Consider the following 22,065-nt stretch of genomic DNA (forward strand, 5'->3'; position numbering starts at 1 on the left):
ATATGATTAATAGGATGAACACCTAATATGCTGATGAAATACACCCTCAAGCGGGTATTCCCTCGGGCCGTGGGACACTCGTGGCCACCCAGGAAGGATGAAAACCGAAAAAATGCAGCAGCACGGCTGCCGATTCCCTCGGGATACTCAAGAACACGGTAAATGCAAAACAGTACTGAGGAAAAGTACTCGCAGCTTGCAGATTCTGAACCATTTGTACGGAACTGTTGTTCCAGCGCAACATTTCTCGCTCCCACACGGTGTTTGCCAACACTTCGCTGCGTTCGGGCGCGCATTCCCGCGCCGCCGGTTTGGCTGCGGTGGGGCCCCGGGCCACCCAGCTCCCCCGGCACGGTTCGCCCTAAGGCTGCTCGGCGGGGGGCCACAGCGAACAGAGACACCGAACTCCCGCCACAGCTGGACTGGACTGGGTTGGGCTGGGTTGGTCCGGGCCTGGCCTGGCCTGCTGCTAACGGTGCCCCTAGACCGGAGCAGGCCCACCCGCGCATGCTCAGCTCAGCACCGCCCGCTCCTCACGTAGGGAGCGAGGCTGCGCAGGGAGCCGGGACCCGGAAGCGGCGGAAGGGGTGGAAGCGGTAGCGGTAGTGGGCGCGGGGGTGCAGCGGCGTTCGGCGGCCGAGCGGGCCCCGGGGAGCGCCCGGCGCCGCGCAGGTGCGTCAGGCAGCTCTGCCGAGGTTACGGGTGGGGAGGGACGGCGGGGGCGCGGCCGTTTGCTGTCCCGCTGGCGAGGGTGGAGGAGTGGCGGAAGGGAGAAGGGGGAAGGGGCTTGCGGGCACCGCCGCGATGGTGTGTGGTGGGGGAGGTGTCTGGGGCGCCCTCTTTGCCTCCCAGTTCGGTTCTGTAGAGCCCCCGTGGGCTCCGCCGCTGACCCGGTGGTGCTGGGACAAAGGCACCGTCCGTGGGACGGGCCGAGGAAGGCGGGAGCGCGACGGCGGAGTTGACATTCGGGAGTGACAGACGCGGGGAGAGGGCCGCGCCGGGAAGGTCTGCGGGCTGTCTGAGGGGATGGGCGGCCTGCCGGGAAGGCGGGCGGGCTGGGGCTGTCTGGGGTTGGGACTGGCTGGGTTGAACGGGAAGGGAATGCGTTTGGTGTAATAATAACAACAGTGCACGCCCATGCCGGGGCGCTGCGCGGGCTAAAGGCGTCCAGGAGACGGCAGAGCCGGCCCCAGCCGCCTCTCGGGGTCTAATAATAGGATGTGTTGGTGCACTACGAGGAGCTCTGTGCCCTGCTAGGGATAGGAAGTGGTGGGAGTTTGGTACTTTTATTAAAAACTTTAGGTATATAGAAGTTTAAGTTACATGTGAAAGAGTGGTATACTAAAAGTGTAAATTAAATAAAGGCACCAAGTGCTAAGTATATAGAAGTTTAAGGTAGATGTGAAAGAGTGAAATACAAACAGTGTAAATTAAATAAAGGCACTTAGTGGTAAGAGTAATGTTTTCTCACAGTTCTTTTGCAGATGATGAAATTGCTGTTATGTATTTTCTTAAGGTCTGGAGCACCAGCAAGTCTTCGCGGGAATCTTTTGCCAGTCACCTATGAAGCTCCTGATTTTAAAGTTGCACTTCTGCAATGAAGAAAAGGAGACGAGTTGCTGCAAATCTAAACAAAAAAGTTCATCTCGGCCATGAGAAAAATACTTCAGAACACATTCTTGTAGTAGACTGCGCACAAGAAGTTGTCTCAAAGTCTGCAGAAATAGCTCCTGCAGATAAGCTTGAATCTTCCCAAGAACTTTCACCATCATCAGAACAAAGAAAGCTCCTAAGCTCACTGCAGTATAATAAAAATCTACTTAAATACTTAAATGATGATAGACAGAAACATCCATCGTTTTGTGATTTACTCATAATTGTAGAGGGAAAAGAGTTTAGTGCTCACAAAGTTGTTGTGGCTGTTGGGAGCAGTTATTTTCATGCCTGTTTGAGCAAAAATCCAAGCACCGATGTTGTCACATTAGATCATGTAACTCATTCTGTCTTTCAGCATTTGCTTGAGTTTCTCTACACCTCTGAGTTTTTTGTGTATAAAAACGAAATTCCATTAGTGCTGGAAGCAGCAAAATTTTTAGATATCATAGATGCAGTGAAGCTACTGAATAATGAAAGTGTTTCTAATGTACATACTGATGTGGTAACTGATGTACCTACACCAGTAGAAACACTCAATGAACTGACAGGCAAACTGTTAAATAGTCATCAGTGCACTTTTTGTGGTCGAAGTTTCTGTTACAAGAAGTCCTTAGAAAATCACTTGGCTAGAACCCACAGATCCCTTTCACTGGAAAGAAAACATGGGCTAAAAATGCTTGAGAAAGCCAACTTCTCCACTCGGCGCTCTACGAGAAACCGTAGATGTCCAGCTAAATTTGATACCAGTGACAATGAAAGTGGTGATGCCTCTGACAGCAATTTGGAAAAAGTCAGTTCTGGCAAGGAAACATCTGACAGAAGTGAATTCGAAGACAGTGAAAGTGAATGCAATGCTGATGAAGAGGGACAGGAAGAGGAAATGTCAGGTGAAGATTCAGAGTCTGAAGAGCAAAGTGAGAAAGAACAGAATGATACTGAAGAGTGTTCTGAGGCAGCTGATTCAGTGGGAAATATTCCTGAAGGCTTAGCTCCAGTCATCATTCAGAGCAGTAGCAAAAAACTACTGCAGTGTCCCAAGTGTGACAAAAAATTTGATCGAATAGGTAAGAGCGAGTTAGGTTGATCTCTTACCATATGGTGGTGCTATTTGTATGGGAAATAAACAGATTTTAATCTGTTGTAGAGAGCAAAGGTTATAATTCTTGGATCATCTCACTGATCCAGTATGCTGCTAAGTTTTCTGAAGATGTTAAGTAGTTCTGCCTGTGGCTAAACTGTTTCAGTATAAATGAACTGTGAGCATTATTTGAGAAATCTGCAAATGCTGAATTTATTTCTCTTTCACTGCTTTTCTGGCAAATTAATTTTAAGTTGTCATTATTGCTAAAGTAAAACAGCATCCTTGTCAGGCAGCCTGAGAGTTTTCTATTTTACATGGTGTGTAGATGCTTGGGACCTTGTCACCCTGACTTCTGTCTTCATTTTTCTGGTCTGTATTACCAAGAAGTTACACCACGTAATACTTTCTCAGCTTAACCTGTTCTGTTGGGATTGCTTGTCTACAGTCATATCTATAGTTACTCTAATATCAGAAGAGTCAAGATTCCAGATTTTCTGACCTCCTTTCCCACATTAAAAGTAAATTGCTACTGTACTCCAGAATTCTTGCATTATTTCAGCTGGAGTAAATGTTTAATTATGGTCACGTAAGATATTGACTTTCTTACTTAGGGAAGAAACAGTTCCTTGTAGTGTTAGGCATTTTTGGTGTTCTTACAATACATGCATTACGTTCTTCATAATTTTGAAGCTCTATAAATTATGTGTGTGTGTTAATTTCTACTCACACACAGTGTACTTGGCTTGATGAGGTAAAATGAATTTTCCAGGGTCACAAATTACTGTACATTAAATTAAACATTTAAAATGCAGGACTTAATTGTACTTCTGCTGAATAAAATATAAGCAACATAGCATAAAATATAAGCAACATAGGAAAATGTCTGAATTTGAGAGCTTTACTACCAATACTGAAAGGGTACTGTACAGAAATGAGTGGCTTGTGAGTATTTAGGGTTGTAAGAGTGTCTTTGTTTTTTTGCACCCATTAGAAGCCTTTTCCTCTTTGCATGTCTTTCAGGTTTTAGAATTCTGATTTGGTGTTCAAAAAATACATGAGAAGTAGCACTAAAAGTGATACATAAAATATTTTTTCATTAGCTTGTATTATTGTAGATAATTGATTAATTTTTTAAATTTATGAGTTATAGGACTTTTTTTTCTCTGAATCTAAGTTCCAGAAGTATGATGCATGTCCTGTGGAGAAAAATCATTGTCTAGTGCAAATCAGAGAGCCTGCTGTTGGCTTTAGGTAGGGAGATCCTTGGTGTTGGTCTGAATTCTGTCCTCAGAATAGAACTGGCAAACAGCAGAGAGAATCCAAGTGGTGTGTAAGAAATGGGAGAGTAGTATTCTCATTTATGGTAGTATCTTGAGTCCCAGATACAGAACTTATGCAAGAGTTTGTGTAATTCAGTGTTTTGTTATTTGAAAGTACCAGTTGGTTGCAAGGCTGTTCCCTGTTCTGAAAAGGCAATTCACAATCAGTGTAATGCCAGAGGAATAGTATCACTTCCAGTACTTAAGAACAGAATATGCTGTAGGATTAAACAAGAGGGACCCTCACATTGATTTAGCTGTAATACAGAGCCCTCTCATTTTCTCTCTGTCTTCAAAATAGTTAAGTGTGGAAGTGGGTGGAGGAGCCTTGAATCCAGCATGTGCTTGATCACTGTTGCAGTTTTCAGTGCTGTGAACCACACACAAGTGTGGATGGTACTGAGATCCTGACCACATTTGAGAGCCACATTATACAGCAACCCCCAAATGTGTCTATTGTTGGTGATACCTGCTGTAGTTTCTGCTAACAGATATTTTTGTTGTATAGGCAAATACGAGAGCCATACCCGTGTGCATACAGGGGAGAAGCCTTTTGAGTGTGATATTTGTCACCAGCGCTATTCAACAAAGTCCAACCTGACAGTGCACAGAAAGAAACACTCCAGTGATACTGACTTCCATAAAAAGGAACACAAGTGTCCCTACTGCAATAAGCTTCATGCAAGCAAAAAGACTTTAGCAAAGCATGTGAAGAGGCAAGTATGAGCAAATTTGTCTTGCATTTCTTAAAAATGTATGTGTTCCACAGCATACTGTTTCTAGAACTGCTTTTTTCAGACAAGTATCTTTTCAAAGGTTATGGGGATGAGCAGCACCAACTGACCTGCAATAAAGAATGTATAAGGACTAAATTGCAGTAGCAGTTCTGTGGGAGTTCTGTTGGTTTTTGCCATAAAATTTACCATCCTAGCTTAGTCAGTCAGAGCACAAGTCTTACTAATGAACTGTGTTGCTTTTAATATGGAGGAAGAATAGGTTATCTTTGGATTTAGATGTGATGCTGTACTGTTGATAAGAGATGGATAAATCATTTCCATGCAGATTCATTCAAGTGATTGATTTGTTTATCCCAGTCTAATTATAAAGTATTATTATTTAAATACCATTTTTTCCCCTTGCATTATAAATATCCATACAGCATTATAGCTGAAACTCTTACCAGTCTTACCTGTTGTCATATGAGATACTACAGGTATCTGTAGTCAACACTGCTTGCCAGTTACTCATGCTTTTGTAACTGTTTAATTACCAGTATTCTGTTCTGCTGGTTTGTTGGTTGACCTTCTTAAAATGTAAAGTTTAGCAATTAATATTTAGCATTTGGATAATCTTCATCTTAGAAGGTGACAGTAGTTATAACTTTCTGTCTTCCTCCTAGGTTTCATCCAGAGAATGTACAAGAATTTCTTTCTATCAAGAAGACAAAGAGTGAAGGTTGGAAATGTGATGTAAGTAATACTTCAGTATTTTTTTTCATATGGCTGTTATGTTTGTTTGTGACTTAAATGAAAATACGGTATGTGTTTCTGTGACATCTCAGCTTTATAAGTGATGGTATAAATTCCTTGTGTCCTGATTTAAAGACTGAATTTTATTCTGTATATACAGCCCATGAAAGCCTCATGATGAAGTGTACACTGTGTCAATAGTGAGGAAAATACATGTTAAATGTGGAAAACCTTCTCAGTTAGCTGAATATGCACATCAGTGAAGTTGTAAATTTACAACAACAAAAAACTAAATTTACACCTAGGTCTGAATTCATAGAATCCTTTCCTTGATTTTCTCTAGGAGAGGTATGTGTGTGAAGCTACATCTGTTGTAAAAAGGAGTTTGTAGAATTTCCATTCTCTGCACCAAATAATGTTTTAAGGTTTCAAATTAATGAACTACTTCGCTGTTTGTTTGTTGGTTTTTTTCATGTCAGCTGTTTTGTTTCTGCAAACTGCTAAATGTCCCCCTATGCCTGTAATACTAGGTCTCCTGTGTCACAGCTACTAAACTTGCTTTCTTTGCAAACTTTCACTTAAAAAATGTTTAGCAGGAGGTTGAGAGATACCAGGTATAAGAACCTGCAGTTCATCTGCTGGGAATGAGATAATTTCATGGTTGACCAATGGGTGTTACCTTCCAGATGAAGTTCTGTTGTATGAACATATTACAAGTTCTACTTGTTACTAGATATGAAACAGCTTAATAGTGCAGCATGGTTGATGTTAACATCTCAGAAAGTCCTCTTACTGGATGGATTATTCACTAGACTCCACTTTGTGCCTTGGCTATTTTTTGGGGTAAAAACCCAACCCTTTATTTAGTAGAAATTTTTAAAAAGAAAGCCACTGCTCTTATAATGTACATGGCTGTTGCAAATGGACTTGAATTAAAAGCAGGGATAGAATTTTAGCTTTTCTAACAGTTGGAGAATGAGCAGAACCCCAAGGAACTGTGACTTTGTTTTCAGGTTGCTTAGTATGTTCTGAGGGCTGAGGTGCCACAAAGGTAAAGTACAGGATTTTTATGAGTTGCACGTTTATGCTGTAGTCTATGCACGAGCACCAGGATTTTGTGACCACGCTTTAATCTTTACTGTTTCTCTGAATTTGCTCATATTCCTCAGAGTATAAAGGGTAAAGAAAAGAAGAAGGTTATTACACTTTTTAGAGGTGTAGGATTTCTTAGACTTTTATTTAACATTAATGAGTTTTTAAACAAATAAAGGTGCTGCTTCTGATTTTCTGAGGTGAGAATAATGTTATTCATGTGCTCTCTGAGAAACTGCAAACAATGGCAAAAGTTTCACACTGAACTCAGGAAGCACTATTTTGATTTATGTTAAAGCACAGGACCTTGATGTTAAATTTTAATACCCAGCTTAAATGTCTAAATTTGACCTGGGGTTTCAGTTCTGTAATTGAACTGCATGTGTACTATATTGACTGCTACTCAGTCCTGTGTATTTAGGTTTATATTAATATGAAAACAGTCCTCAAAAGCTTATGTAATTTTAATATTGCAAAAGTTCCGTGTCTCTAAAATATATTTTGAGATTTTTTTTTTTTTGGTATTGTCATTTTCTTTTTAATGCATGCTGTCCCAGAATTTCCCAGAGGAAAGAAGGGAATAGGTATGACTCCAGTTCTACAGTAGCATATACTATAAGAGCTTTTTCCACAGTCAAATTGAACTGACCTCTTTCAGCAAGCAAAACCAAGCCAAAGCTATGTCCTAAGCTATTTCCTTTTTTTCCACTAGATTATTTTCTGCTGACTTAGTGTGTTGAAACACCCTAGGAATAAAGTCTGGTAGGGGCTGGAGTCAGGAGAAAGGGGGACGGAACACGTAACTTTATGCAGGTGTTGCTGGTAGTTTTATTTAGGTTGCCATGGGTCAGCATCCTAATTTATGTAGTTCATTCCACTAGAGTTTATGTATATGTTGACTGCAAGACTTTACAAGTTAGGATAGAATATGCTTTTTGAATAACACATTTTCTCTTGTGTTGCTGCAGAGAGCAGATAAAAAAATTGGGCTTAATCGATGTATCTTTGACAAAGTGCATTATCATTGCAGATTTGTAAGAAGTCTTTCACCCGAAGACCTCATTTAGAAGAGCATATGATCCTTCACTCTCAGGATAAACCCTTTAAGTGTACCTACTGTGAAGAGCACTTTAAATCACGATTTGCAAGACTGAAGCATCAAGAAAAATTCCATCTCGGTATAGAAACCTCCTTCTGACATGTAAACAATAGATTTAAAGTCAAACCTTCCTCCACCATTTTATGTCCTGACGAGTCTGGTTTCCACTTCACCTCTTTTTCCAGTTCTTTCTGTTCCAGTTTTGTTGGGGAGTTGGGTGTTGGCTTCTTTGTTGTGTTTTTTTAACTTTTTTTTTTACTTTTTCTGTTAAGCCATCTTGTTGAGGCATTGTATTTACCTTTCTGGGAGGGAAAGAGAACAAGGGCTAGTTTTGTTTTAAAATTTCTTTTGTATGAAAATGGTTCTCGGCTATGGAGTCAGGTTATTCCTGAAGTTTTCCAAAGACCTTTTTCTTTTCTCTCAGAAATATTTCAAAGACTTTTTAATTATTAATAATTATTTCTGCTGGGTAGGAACTAGATTGGTGATAGTAATGGGAATTTTGTTTTTCAAACAGTCTAAACAGTCTCAATTATGTTTTACTGATAACTCTAAATTTTTTTTCTGCAATCATGAAACTTACTACCTAGTAGTAAAAATAACTTATCTAAGCAGAAGGTGCACAGTCCTATTAAAGTATGCTTACTATAGTAACCAGTAATCATTTGTTAGACAAAACTTTTGCTTTGTAAATTGACAAGTAAGCAGTCTGTGCCTCTTGCTTGGTTTAACTGGCATTTAATAGTACTCTGTGTGTTGTTGTGTCTGTCTGTCTGGTTGTAGGGCCTTTTCCTTGTGATATTTGTGGCCGCCAGTTTAATGATACAGGAAATCTGAAACGCCACATAGAATGTACACATGGAGGAAAGAGAAAATGGACATGTTTCATCTGTGGAAAATCCGTGAGGGAACGGTAAGAAGTTGTGTGACTGCTTGGACGTGAGCAGACCAGAGAAATATTTAGTGTGCTTTCTTTGATTATGTTTTAGCTCTGATATTTTAACGTAGATAATTTCAGAGGACTGTTGAATTAAAAGGTAGGGGTAAGAGCCACAGGTAATACCTGAATTTTCTGATGGCCTTAAAGGGTGACACAGCTGTAGGTAATTAGTTGTGAGCCAGAACTATATTAAGAAACACTTAACCTCTGATTCACTTAAGGTTCCAGTGTTGTGCAAGAACATCTTGCATTTGTTTGGGAAAGAGGTTTCTGCTGCGAGTATTTTGGTGATTAACTGAACTTTGGAGAAATTTGACTTCTACAAACATGGTGTCAGAGAAGATGAAATAGAACTGTATAACCTTTGTGGCTGCTGCTCTGTATGGAGGAAACAATTGTTAAGTTAGTGCTTAGAAAACTGAAAGCTCTAAAAGTTGGCTCATATTCTAGTGCAGGAAAAGCACAGAAAAGATGTAGAAATAAGGTTCCTCTCACTCCCATTTCTATTCTACATGTATGAGGGAGAAAAATGTGAATTTTCAGTGATTGTTAACATACCTTCAGTGCAGGTGTCTTACACTGCTCTATAAAGGAGATATTTTACATTTTCAAAATGGTGAATTATGTCTTACGAAACAAAAATTTTTTTTTTCTTTAATTTTGACAGAATAGTTTCACCTCAATAACTGTGACTAAGATTCTAGTAATGTTCTGTTTGAGGAATATGAAAAGAGCTTAGTTGGTGTACTGCAGTATGTTTTGTTGATCTTAAGTTTTTTCCAATGACTGGCAAAGACCCTGGGGAGCACTGTAAGAGGAAGATTTGTCTCTGATGGGTTTTGGTGGTGGTGTGTATTTTCTAGTAGTTTGGTCAAGAGGGCATGGATGTATTGAAAGAGACTGTAGTATTGCAATAATGAGACAGTAAACAATCTAAAAGGTACAGATAGTCTTTCAATTCTATAAAGCTCACTTAGAACTGCAAAAAGAATTTCTGTTTAAAAAAAGTCAATATGCATTTCAAGTTTTATTTATGGTATATAAGACGTTGAATATTTACATATAGTTCTTCTCATATGAAAAGGTCAAATTTTTGTGTAAAGTATAAAAAATGTCTTTTAAAAATAATATTTATAGTAAGTACTGGAAGGAGATTAAATACTTTTCTGCTCAGCTCACACTCTTACCTGCTCCGTATCCAGTAAATTTTACCCTCCAATTCCTTTTTTTGAAAGGAATTTTCATTTGGGTACCCTTTTTTTTTTTACATGGAAAAGGTGATAACAGAAACAGACTTAAATATGTATGCATATATGAATGCATTTGTAAATCCATATGTGTTTAAATAAGCCCTGTACTGGGTTAAATTAAATTAACATCCATAATCTGGATTTTCTTAAGTCTGTTTTTTAAAGCTCTGCCTGTATACACGTAGTAACAAGGAAATTATAACATGGAAAACTTGAAAAAATTGATGTGTGTTGTCCAAATGTATGTAGGTGTGTATCTGAATAAATTAATGCTGTTATTGTGATCCATCAGGGTTAAAGAAATTGAAAAGCAGGTAGTCAGCCTGTTTCACTTTTAAGCAACGATGACTTTGCTTAAATTTAAATTTTACTGTCTTTGTTAAACAGAACAACTTTGAAAGAACATCTGAGAATTCACAGTGGAGAGAAGCCTCATCTTTGCAGTATTTGTGGCCAGAGTTTTCGTCATGGAAGTTCTTACAGGTGCAGATTTTTATTAAATAAGAAGCAAAAACTGTCTTGCTTATTTGGTGATTGTTACAGATCTGTGTTTTCAACATAATTCTTTGTCATGCTTTAAACATACTTAAGTATTGAAAATATATTGATAACCTGTGAGGAGTCATTTAATTTTTAATACAAGATGTTAAATGTCTAAAAAGACACAATCCCATAAAAATCCTGTATCAAAGTTGACTTTCTTGCACACAGAAACTTTTATGTCTTTATTATTCAAAGACAAAATAAGCAGAGGACTAAAATATCCTGATAAGTTAATGTCAAATATGAGAGTCTATCTCTTTTCTCTCTTGGTTTCTAAGAGCAGTTTGAGCATACCTCAGTTGAAAGTTATTTTCTGATTTTGTGTGAATCATTAAAGAGTGTTTTCTGGTGTTTTTGCATTTGATTAGAAGTACAGATTTTGTTAACAAAGTTGCATCTTATATTTATGACCATAAATATGCAGGCTTCATCTAAGAGTCCACCATGATGACAAGAGATATGAATGTGAAGAATGTGGGAAAACGTTTATTCGCCATGACCATCTAACAAAACACAAAAAAATACACTCAGGTAGGCATTTTCTTTGAAAATTGGCTTCAAAATTACTGTTGTGAAATAAAACCAAATAACAGTTAACCGTGGCTTTTATTTTTCAGTATGTGCAATGTTTTAGATCTGATAAAAGTTCCTCTCACTGCTTTTAAGGTCTACTAAAATAGGTTTATTCTTACATGTTTGCAAGGTTTAAAAGCCAAGTGTTTCCTCAATGTTAACATAGAAAGTCCAGGGACAGTCAAAAACATGTAACAGTGAATTGCTTTAAAAATAATAATAAAAAAAGCAAAAGTGAAAAAGGAGGATTTTTTTTTTATAATGAGTTCAGATTTCTTTTTTTTAATAGCAATTTTGTGAAACATTATTACCACAACACAGAAGAAGCTGTCACAGTCTGTCTGTCAAAAGTTTGTACACTGATCACTTTTATGTAAGACCATCAAAGAGGTGTTTCTGAAGTCTGGGATGAGGGAAGGAAGGAGGGTGGTGGAAGTCAGCCCTGAGAACAGCCAAGTGGGGATCATAGGAGTAAGAAGAAAGATCTTTCTTTTGCATTGAGAGCAGAAAAGTTATCAAATGTAGAGAAAGACTGAAGATTCACCAAACTTCTTTTTCAAAACAGAATCTGAAGGGAATGTGGCACCATATGTTCCAGGCATCATGAAAATATGAAAGTGATCAGAGTCTAAACTTTCTGAGCCTTTATTTTGAAAGACAGCTTCTTTTTTGGTGTTTAAAAGCCTAATATCTGCTATAAAATAAAGAAATCTTTGAAAACTCAAGTACAAAAAAAAAAAAAAAAATCCTCTTTTCTACTCTATTTGCTTTTCCCCCTTCTAGAAAGTTACATTCTTTGACTGTCCACACTCCTACTTACATGAGAAGAAATATTCTGACACTTTGTGGAAGATCTCGAGATGACTAAAAAGAATCAAGATACTTTTAAACAGGAGCATTAAAGCAAAAAGGTAACTATGTAAAGCAGGATAATTAAAAATATAAGTACCGCAATATAATTTTAATTTCTAAAAATTACCAAAGTAATTGGCATGTTTAAGTAAGCTTCTCTTTTAAAGCCCCTGAAGATACCAGATTTTGGGTCTTAATGGTGAGAGTGATTTCCTGGTCATTCACTTGTACCTTTCATGCAGTGAGTGGGAAAGTGTCCCTTAAATCATGAATGTAAATTCCTTTGTAGAAGTGACAAAGGGTCAGTTAAAGTCATAGAAAACAAATCATAAAAATCATGATTCTGATAAAACCTACCTAGTTACTGATTTTTGTTCTTTGATAACTGAGAGTCCTGCCCTGAGTAAGGTTTGGAAGAGTTTGGTTGGCTGGACTTTGTGAACATGGATCTACTGTGTGTCTTACAGTTACAGCTCTTAGACATTTAATAAGTTCCAGAAGATTTAACCAAAATTTAACCAAGATTTAACCAAACCCAGAACTTTTCTCTTGTAGGTGAAAAAGCACATCAGTGTGAGGAATGTGGAAAATGTTTTGGCCGTAGAGATCACCTTACTGTTCATTATAAAAGTGTCCATCTGGGAGAAAAAGTTTGGCAGAAGTAAGCATGCTTTTTTTATAATTATGTAAATACTTATGTACTGTAACTGGTTTTGTTGGGACTTGTATGTTAGTGCAGAACTCTTTTAATGTCTGTGTTTATGTCACTCCTGTTATCTTAGTCTTGATAGAAATATCATTGTTATGGTTTGAAATAGAGGTTAGAAGATTGCCTTCACAGTTTAAACAAGATCTTTTCTTTTTAGTCTATATTAGTAAGTAAAATTAAAACATAAAAAAGGATCAAATTTTGGTCTGTCAATTATGTGTGCCTGTAATATTTTCATTGCAGACTGGTTAAGGCTGAATTATTAGACAGCATTTAAGCACTGTGAGAATTACCTGCTCTTAGATATTTTAGAAGCTAGTAGCAGATTAGTGTCTCTGAAGGTAGGTAAAAACTTTGAAACAGTCTGTCTTTATAGACCTATTCTATAGAATTATGTTTATAAACTGAAAATGCAGTAGGATTTTTAAATTTGTAATAATTTAAATTCAAATAAGCTGGGACCTAATTATTTTGCAAATGATGTGTTTTAACTGCTAATTAGCATTGTGTAGAGGCCATTATAGATGTGCCTGGGTTGAAAGTATAGTACATTGTGTTCTTTGTTTCTTCTTGGTAGCCAATGGCCTAAACCATTCCTGGTAATTTGTTTATAGCATAATTCTGCCAAAGTGAATGCCTCTTGTATATGTTGGGCAAAAACTGTTACTTTAGGATATTTTGTGGGTCAGATGTTTTAGTGGCGTCTGCTCTTTGAATGCTAAGTGTGAATCCCAGCAGAGAATAAGATTGAGCATAAAAATACTGCTATTGACCATCTATTGGTAGGCAGATGTCAGGAAATTTGCAAACTTGGAGCTATTTTTTCAGTTCAAGATTTCAGGAGAGACTGTGTAAATAGTTGTTTTGGGTTTTTTGAACCAGTTAATAATAGAACTGTCTAACATGGTATGCCTTTTCTTCTTTCAAGATATAAAGCAACATTTCACCAGTGTGAAGTCTGCAAGAAAGTTTTTAAAGGGAAATCAAGTTTGGAAATGCATTTTAGGACACACTCAGGTAAAAATAAAATAAAGCTCAATAAAAACACAGAACATGTAGGAATGTATTTTTATGCATCAGCACTGATGGAATTACATATTTAACTATGGGTTTTGAGCATCCAGAGCAAGAGTAGCAGGAAGAAACAAGACTTTTTATTCTTTCTTACATGTTGGTCATTCCTGAATACTATTTTCTGGATGTATCAGTTGAAATATTGATAATCCTCAATACAGGTTTGTGGTGTACTCTTTATAGCTCTTTCTTTAGTTTAGTTCAGTGTATGTCCTTTCCAAATTTACTGAGACCTTCTAATGATTTTTGTTGTCCAGAGAATACTGCATTTCAAGTGGTAATCTAAACAAGGATTTGAAATCCCTTTGAAAAGGTTTTTGTCTGTATATGTTTCTCTTTGTGTTTCCTGCCTTATGTTCAGGGAAATTACTGTCCTTTTGAAATGCATAGAAACCCAAATTGAGCTCATTTAGTACCAGTATCATAACAGTTTAAAGACTGTTTTTTGCTTATGTTCTGATTGTCTTCTTGTGTGCATGAGAAATCTCAGGTACTGAGAGGGCTGCATGTGTGGAGAAGAGTATGCTAATATAACTTCTAAACAAACTTGTAATGGCTCCCTTGATTTCAAAATCTCAGTAAAATTGCTTTATACTGGGTCTCTAAGCCATTATCCACGTATGTGTTTGCATAATTATGTGTGACATGGTGTTCCCTAGAAAAAGTAATACTTCCCTCTCTTTACAGGTGAGAAACCCTACAAATGTCAAGTCTGCAATCAGTCTTTTAGAATTAAGAAGACATTAACAAAACACATGGTTATTCATTCAGATGCTCGACCCTTTAATTGCCAGCACTGCAACGCAACGTTCAAACGGAAAGACAAGCTGAAGTATCACATGGATCATGTTCATGGATCAAAGGCTGCAGAAGAGGCATTGACATCTTCTTCAGATGAAAAGTTGGTGTCCTTGCCAGTGCAGTACACCTCTGATGACAAAGTCTATGAAACTGAAGCTAAACAGTATGTGGAACAATCCAAAGCATATCAATCAGAAGCCAAAAGTTTGCTGCAGAATGTATCCACAGAAGTCTGTGTGCCTGTGACTCTGGTACCAGTTCAGATGTCTGACCCACAAGCTGATCTGGTACAGCACACTACTCAATCCCATGGGATTCTCCCTCCACAACCTGAGCAGGCAGACTACCAGCGAGCAACAGATCTGTCCTTTCTAGAGAAATACACTCTTACTCCACAACCTGCAAATATTGTTCATCCTGTAAGGCCTGAGCAAATGTTGGATCCTAGAGACCAGTCATATCTTGGAACTTTACTGGGGCTGGATACAGCTCCTACTGTACAGAATATTTCAAACAATGAACATTCATGATCAGACCATAACATTCCACCTAACTTCCTAAGCCATTAGCCAAAGATGGCTGATATGGCAGTTAAGATTTATATTTTATATTTTATTTGGACTCATGAGTCTTCGGCATAGTTTTGGAAAAACAGGTTTGTTTACATAATATTTGAACATTTAGGAACATTTTGATGTATACTGAAAGAGTGCTTGTGATTTTAAGAGTTTTTAAAAATCTTATAGATGGTCTTTTAAGAATTAAGCTCTGAAATATCTTTTAAGGACAGTGGCTGAAAAATATAGTTACATATCTGGCTAGTATTAAAAAATTGCCTTTCTGCATCTCACATTCAGTTAATGTTTTAAGTGTAATAGAAAGCATTTGGGAAGAATAAGGACTACATCAAATCCATTAAGATTGGTAAAGGCAGGCACGGATATAAAACTATGTTTCACACAGAAATTAAAATATAATTTTACTTGAACCCTGATGTGTTTTTGGAGGGTTTAAAGTGTGCCAGACTCGAGCCAATGGACACAGGAACTAGATTCTTCTGAAAAGTGATTCAGATGTTTTGTGAAGACACTAAATGGAGTGTTTGGTGTTCCCCCTGAGTATAATTAAGCTGCCTAAATTTAGCTTCTTAATTTTTCCTTGATCTGTAATACTGAATTATGTGGGGATATCCAGGCAATGGTTAATCCTTTATAATTTCAATACTCATTTTTTCTTGCTTTTTCAATCTTGTCTTCTAAAGTCTGCCCCACTGAAAAATTTAAAGTCTGTTATTTCCATAACAATACTCAACTTCTATTAAAAATACAAATCAGCAATTAGAAATCTCTTGTGAGTTGCTAATGAGATTTTGTTTCTCACTTTCTTTTACTGTGTTTATAAAACAAAGTCTTGAGAGTATTTTGTCTTCAATTATTTTGAACTTTTCCTTTACTAAACATAATTTAAAAAAAAAACCCAAACATTTTTAACTACAAGTCTAGTGTAATTCATGAAACCTGTTCTAACTTAGCCTCATCAAGTTTTCTATTTTAAGCCTACTTTAAAAATAATTGTTCTGTGTTTGTTTGGTAAATGTTATGCCAAAGAAAAGTGTCTGAGGTAATTTTATGATCTTCATTACTGCTCACAAGAATTAAGCATTTTTTTCCCCCATTCTTAAATGGTTATCTTAAGGAATCTTTAAAATGGGAAGCTGTATGTATGTGTATTATTGTAACTTAAATATATTCAATGACCTGAGCAGGAGTGATCTGTGGTAAAAAGGTCATTTTCATGTTCTGTAAAACCTAAATGGTGCAAATGATTTTAAATCCTGTCCAAATACTTGTTAGATTCTTTTAATCCCCACCTATTTCAGTGTTGAGCAGTTTGCAGGAAAGGGGCCAGAGCTGCCTGAATGTTCATATTTTGAAGCTTATACCCTAATGGATTCTTAGCCTAAACACACCAAAGATTTCTGTTAGCTGATAAATAGTGGCAGAGTTATAGAATTTTAAGTGTTATCAATATTTAAATAGGACTTAGCCAAAGAAGCACAATAGAAGTCCTAAACTTTAAAAGTTCAGTTTCTAAAACAGAACTACATGTGTTTAACTGTGCTATGTGTGTGTCTCTAAAGTAAAATTTAGAGCTGTGCTCTGGGAATGTTCAGACTGACATGCTGTAAATGTATCTGGTAAGAAGCTGAATACTAGCAAATACACAGCAATAATGAGGCCATTGAATGCCACCCTCTGAAAGGACACTATCAAGTACTACCTTTCCTGCTTTCTATCTCCACCTCCTTTCAGAATAAAACTGTTTATGCCATCTTCACACTCCGTGGCTTGAAAACTGCTGGTTTATGTATAGTTTTCAAGTAGACGTAAATGTATCATTTTTTGTATTACCAAATGTGGATGTGATTCATGATTTCCAGCATTTGTAATGATAGTGTTAAAAATAATTCAGCATCAATTGTGTCAGTGTAGTTCTCAGAGTAGAAAATGTAACTTTTGTTATTTCTTGTCTTTTCTGTCCTATGGTATAAAAAAGTATTGTAGGATTTTAACAAAACTGTGGCTTAAAAATGGTAACTAATCTTTCTTTTAAAGTCCAGTCTCTTTGGAAGGCACTGGGAAAATACTAAAATGAAATTTGGAGCATATTTACTTGATAATGTCCTTTTAAAAATTCTTTCATGATTGTGCCTTTTATATATATATTCTGAATAATGGCTTTATGTCTAGTTCAGTTGATTATTCTGAAAACATTAAGGTCAATATCTTCCAAAGGGCTTCATGTTTTTGGGTGCCCAACAAGAAACAGATTATAAAATTGCTTGTTTTTCAGAAAAACAAGCACTATCTGCTGTTTGGGTGACCAGAATTACTTGGCATTCCTGGAAAAAATGACCTACTAGTTCTTTGGCGTTCTTTTATTTGCAGATAACCTTACTAGTTAGTGTTTTTACCTGCTGGTCAGGCTGGATCATTGCCAGTTGACAGTGAAAGAGAATAGGAAAGCTTACGTGCTAGATACAAGGTTTTTATTTTTTTAATATCATGAGCTCTAATTCTTATGGCTTTACATCTATTTAAAGCTCATGTATGAGCAAATAAAATTTTCATGGACTGATACTTCATTCTGCAGGTGGAAGTAGCTGATCTCTGCTTGATAGGTGACAGTTCCTCTTGAGAGGACAGGGGTTGAAGGACAGAGATCTGCACCTCAGCTGCATGGGCTGAAACTCCATAGGTGTCTGGTACCTCCATTTTAGTGTGTGTATGTGGTCACCCAGGAGTGCACATCTTGTTGGTCTGGAGGGCACTTTGACAACAGAGGCTATGCTTTATCTGGCAGCCACTGACTCAGTTGACCATTTGTTGCCAAAGAAGGAAAAAGCAGGTCTCAAAAATCTCTCTGCAGAATGATCAGTGGCACGTTGCAAGAAGTTGGGTTTTTAAAACATGCTGACCTCTGGGGAGAAGAGTGGGGTCAGTGTTGGTACTTTATAAACTGCTGGTTCTGAGAACTTTCTGCACTCATTCTGTTTAGACGTTGAATTCTGTATTTTTCTGCTGAACAAATTTCTGGTTGTTGACTGAGTTACAGCCTTTAATTCTTTAAATGGATTTTATGTTAAGTTTATTTATTTATATTGGAATTTCCTCTTTAAGCACTGACACTTTTCCTACAGGTGTGGCTTTTGGGTTCTTTTTATGCTGAACATCAGTAATTGTAATGTTGAGGATATCTTCTTCAGGCTGTATTTTCCTTAAAAATACAGTGCTACTTTAGTCTGGATTGTAATTCAAGTTGTTATTTTTAAAGATGAGTTATGCCAGACCACAATGACAAAAGATTTATTTGATACCATCAAAGATCTAAGCTTATTTCCCTAGCAACAAATGTGGAAGAGCATCTGAAGAGTGCTTCAAAGGAATCACCTTGTAACGTGCTTGATCTAACATGAAAATGACCCTCACGTTTTTAAATTTAAAATAATTTATGTGTAGAAGTTCATGAATGTAGAATAATGAATGAATTCTGAGAAGGCTGTTGTAGATGAATAGGGTTTTTTTCCTGAAAACTGTGTGTTATTATTTTTTCTGTGTTGAGCAAAACTAATCCAGGTTGTGTGTTCTGACTGAAGGTGAAGGGAATCAGAGTGCATTTATCTGTAGGTCCTTGTGACTCCTGTCACATGGGATCTTCATCTGTGTCACCTCTCAGTGATTTGGTTGTTTTATGGTGTGATTTGTAGAATGACACTGGCAGAATATAATGCAGGGCAGTCACTTTGTGTAAGCCCATAGGGATCTTTTTCATGGTTCATACGAAGCGTGTTAATTTAAAAGGATTCGATGGATTAAAGGTAACAGTGGCAAAAAAACTTTAATCCCCCATAACCATTTATATCATGTTTAAATGTTGGTCTTTTTATATGAAAGAATAAGGTGAAATAAACTCAATATTTTGTCACTGGTATATGAGATAGTGTTTTAAATGTCATCTGTATAGATTGATATTTTAGATGGAAGTCTTTAAGTAAAGTCTTTTTTTGCAGAAATTCTTTGCTGTAAGGAACTTAGGAAGTGTGCTGTAAATGTAGAAGTAATCAGTCCTACGTGTAATTTTGTTTGTTACTGGAAAGTCCTTTTGTCTTAACATTGTTTGCTTCACAGGATTTCTTGCAGGGCGTGCTTGCTAAGTTTTGATTTCTGCCCTCCTGTTACTAAGCAGGGTGGGAGCAGGATTCTGGACACCTTTCAGTTTTAAAGCTCACGAAAGATAAACAGATGAGGCAGGTTTTTTTCACCACATTTGTGTGCGTCTTATTCTACTTTTTAAATCTTTTGTAAATTAAATTTATTTAGAAAAATACTCGGCTCCTCTCGTTTTTGTTTTCTTTGGTTTTTAACAGAGATTTTTAGCGGGGAGGTTCGCTAAACCCATCTGGGCTTTTTAATGTGGTTTTTATTTTGAAGCATAACTCAGTCTATCCACGTTTAAGCCTACGGGACCGCCTGCCATTACTAGGTCCGTGCCGGAATCCTCAGGGGCGGAGGTGCCCGGTACCGGAGCTTTGGGTTCGAGCTCCGGTACCGCTGCTCCCAGGTTCCGGGCCGCGGCGAGCTTGTGCCGTTTAAATAAAACGCGAGGCGCTGATTGGCGGAGAGGCGAGGGGGCGGGGCCGCGCGGGGGGTGGCGGGGCCGCGGGGTTTGAACGGGAGCGGCCGTTGGTGGTGAGGCTGGGAGAGGCTGTGAGCGGCGCCGAGTTCGGTTCCGGTTCTGGTGCCGTTGCGGGGTCTGCCCCGGGCATGGCAGCGGATTTCTGCCCGGGAGCGGTGGTGTGGGAGCTGAACGGCAGTCCGCGGCGGCGGCAGCGGCGGCGCTGGGCTACGCGGGGCGCTGAGGAGGAGGCGGAGGAAGAGCCCGCGGTGCTGGTGCTGAGCCACTTCTCCCGGCCGCCCTTCCTCAGCTTCGGCAGCCTGCGGGTGGGCGCCTCCCGCACCCGCCTCCTGGGCATCGACAACCCCAACGCGGAGGACGTCGAGGTGGTCGTCGACCGCTTCCCGGCTTCTGCCAGGGGCTTCAGCCTCGAGCATCGCCGCTTTTCTCTGCAGGTACCGAGAGGGAAGGAGGGTGGGTGGGTGGGCACGTAGGGTCGTGTGACAGACGAGGGGACCCCGAGTGGTGTCCTGCGGGCGGGGTGCTGGGCTGGGGCTGGAGGGGTCCGGGTGACAGGACGAGCCCCTCCGCCGGCCTGAGGAGTGTTACCGGCAGACGTCACTCCCCCGGCAGACGTCACTCTCCCGGCAGACGTCACTCCTCACCTGGGCGCCTCGCGCTGCGGTGTGACGTAGCCGATCCCCGGCGGGCTGCACCGGGCCGTATTCCTTCGCTTCGTATGGTGGAATTGGACCTCTCGGGAGTCTTGGGATTGGTGCAGGCTGCGGAGGCAAATCCTGGGTTAAAAGAGGGGGTTTGGTTGTTTCTGTTTGATTGTTCCGCTTTTTTTTTTTTTTTTTTTTTTTTTTTTTCTTCACAATAAGATGCAAAGAAATATAGTTGTTGGTTAGGAATGTGTTTTTAAAGACAGACAGAAGAATAAGAGGTGCTTAAAAAGACCTTTTAAAAATGTAGGCGGTATCTGCTTAGTTAGAGGCTGAGGGAGCTGTTCCCAAGAGGATGTTTGATCACTGTTCTTTCATGTTAATTAACATGTTCTTCACATGTTAATTAATAAGATAATAATGGGGGGAAGAAATCTTGGTCTTCACAAGGAAATAGAAACTATCGTCAATCCAATCAGTGACGATTTTTAAAATGACACTTAGTACGAACGGGTATCTTTGGTCCTCTGTGAGAAAGGAACTCTGGACATCTTGCAACATGCTTGTAGAACTGGCTTTGAGTATATGAATAGCAATTTCTTGTAGTAATTAATGAATAATGTTTATTGTTGACTGGCTTTACTACATAGTACATATTAGTACACATTGTTTGTATGTTTTCATTAAATGCATCTACCCAAGGAGATGGAACTTTTAATTCAAATGCTTAAGAGATTGGGTTGTTTTCAGTCCCGCCTTTCAGTTTTGGTTGAGGTGCAGCTTTGGTCTGTTTGTATTGATAGCAGTAGAGCACCAAAACCATTCAGTAAAGGTCATGGGTCATACATGGCTTCACAACTTCCTTATTTGCAGGGTCTTCATTTTTATTCAATGACCTTGTGTGTCAAATCTCATCTTTGCAGGGCACTTGATTTCTTTTTTAAAAAAAAACCACTTGTATACAGGTCAAGCTAAGATCCTAAAAATCCTAACCTCTGATTAATAGTCCAAATATAATTATCTCAAAGTAACTTCAGAGGACTTACTCTGTTAATATGTGCAAAAAATTGAGTAATCTCAGCCTTTGTGCTCTGTGTTCATGCTTGCTTTCCATTACAGTTTTATTGAGACATATCAAAAATAATACTAAAAGGGCATATGGGGGTTGCTTGAATTTACACATCAGAGGAGAAAATTTGACAATTAAACACTTAACAACTGTTTATCTCTTAATGTTATCAAGAGTATATGTTACTTTTGTATACTGCTTCTCACTTGATTTGATTATTCTTGTTTTTAATGTTATGTAAGTATACCAAAGTATTACATATTAAACTTCTCTTTTTCTCCAACAGTCAGGGCAAAGAATCTTTGTCTCTGTAACATGGACACCGTTAGAAGAAGGAAAAGTCAGAGAATTGGTAACTTTTATTGTCAATGGCATTGTAAAACATCAAGCTGTGCTCCTCGGTGTTGCTGAGCAGCCAGTGAAGAGAAAGGTGTGTGTTTATTATGCATCTTAATTCTATAACTTGGGCACAACTGACAGAGATACTGCTTTATCTCTGTCAAGGAAGGAAAGTGAAGGAAAATTAAAATTTGAAATATTATAATGTTTTGGGGAATGCCCATTGTCTTCAAGATTTTTCAGCTGGGCTGGAAAGTAGATACTGGTACAGTACTGTTTAGAGAATAAAACTAAAGTGCAACCAAATGGTTTTGTTGTAGGAAATAAGGTGAATTTGGGACTGGGTGTTTTTTTTTTTT

The 22,065-nt window shown here is 38.4% G+C and overlaps 2 protein-coding genes across 3 annotated transcripts in view; both read left to right on the plus strand.

Annotated features, from left to right (window-relative positions):
- The first annotated feature begins 560 nt into the window (after positions 1-560).
- ZBTB41 (zinc finger and BTB domain containing 41) lies at positions 561-19,343 on the plus strand. Of its 2 annotated transcripts, none has more exons than XM_071751051.1 (11): positions 561-672; positions 1,517-2,720; positions 4,565-4,772; positions 5,456-5,525; positions 7,648-7,795; positions 8,500-8,629; positions 10,294-10,389; positions 10,874-10,980; positions 12,430-12,535; positions 13,512-13,600; positions 14,345-19,343. In XM_071751051.1, exons 2-11 carry the CDS (start codon positions 1,598-1,600, stop codon positions 14,986-14,988), a joined length of 2,721 nt encoding a protein of 906 aa, XP_071607152.1. In that variant the 5' UTR covers positions 561-672; positions 1,517-1,597; the 3' UTR covers positions 14,989-19,343. The 2 variants fall into 2 exon arrangements, with proteins under 2 accessions (XP_071607152.1, XP_071607153.1); XM_071751052.1 differs by having other exon boundaries at positions 572-672; positions 1,474-2,720.
- Positions 19,344-19,675: 332 nt separating this feature from the next.
- Positions 19,676-22,065, plus strand: part of ASPM (assembly factor for spindle microtubules) — a 30,260-nt gene continuing 27,870 nt past the window's right edge. Inside the window, exons 1-2 of the mRNA XM_071751053.1 lie at positions 19,676-20,088; positions 21,654-21,797. Coding sequence (XP_071607154.1) covers positions 19,783-20,088; positions 21,654-21,797 — 450 coding nt within the window. The 5' untranslated portion in view covers positions 19,676-19,782. The remainder of the gene's footprint in view (positions 20,089-21,653; positions 21,798-22,065) is intronic.

The sequence above is a fragment of the Heliangelus exortis genome, chromosome 8 (genome assembly GCF_036169615.1).
Source record: "Heliangelus exortis chromosome 8, bHelExo1.hap1, whole genome shotgun sequence".
Taxonomy (NCBI): Eukaryota; Metazoa; Chordata; class Aves; order Apodiformes; family Trochilidae; genus Heliangelus; species Heliangelus exortis.

Coding starts and splice junctions, on each gene's coding strand:
- ZBTB41 (XM_071751051.1), top strand. CDS start 1,598: ATGAAGAAAAGGAGACGAGTTGCTGCAAATCTAAACAAAAAAGTTCAT. Junction 2,721..4,564: donor CAAAAAATTTGATCGAATAG/GTAAGAGCGAGT, acceptor TTTGTTGTATAG/GCAAATACGAGAGCCATACC. Junction 12,536..13,511: donor GGAGAAAAAGTTTGGCAGAA/GTAAGCATGCTT, acceptor TCTTCTTTCAAG/ATATAAAGCAACATTTCACC.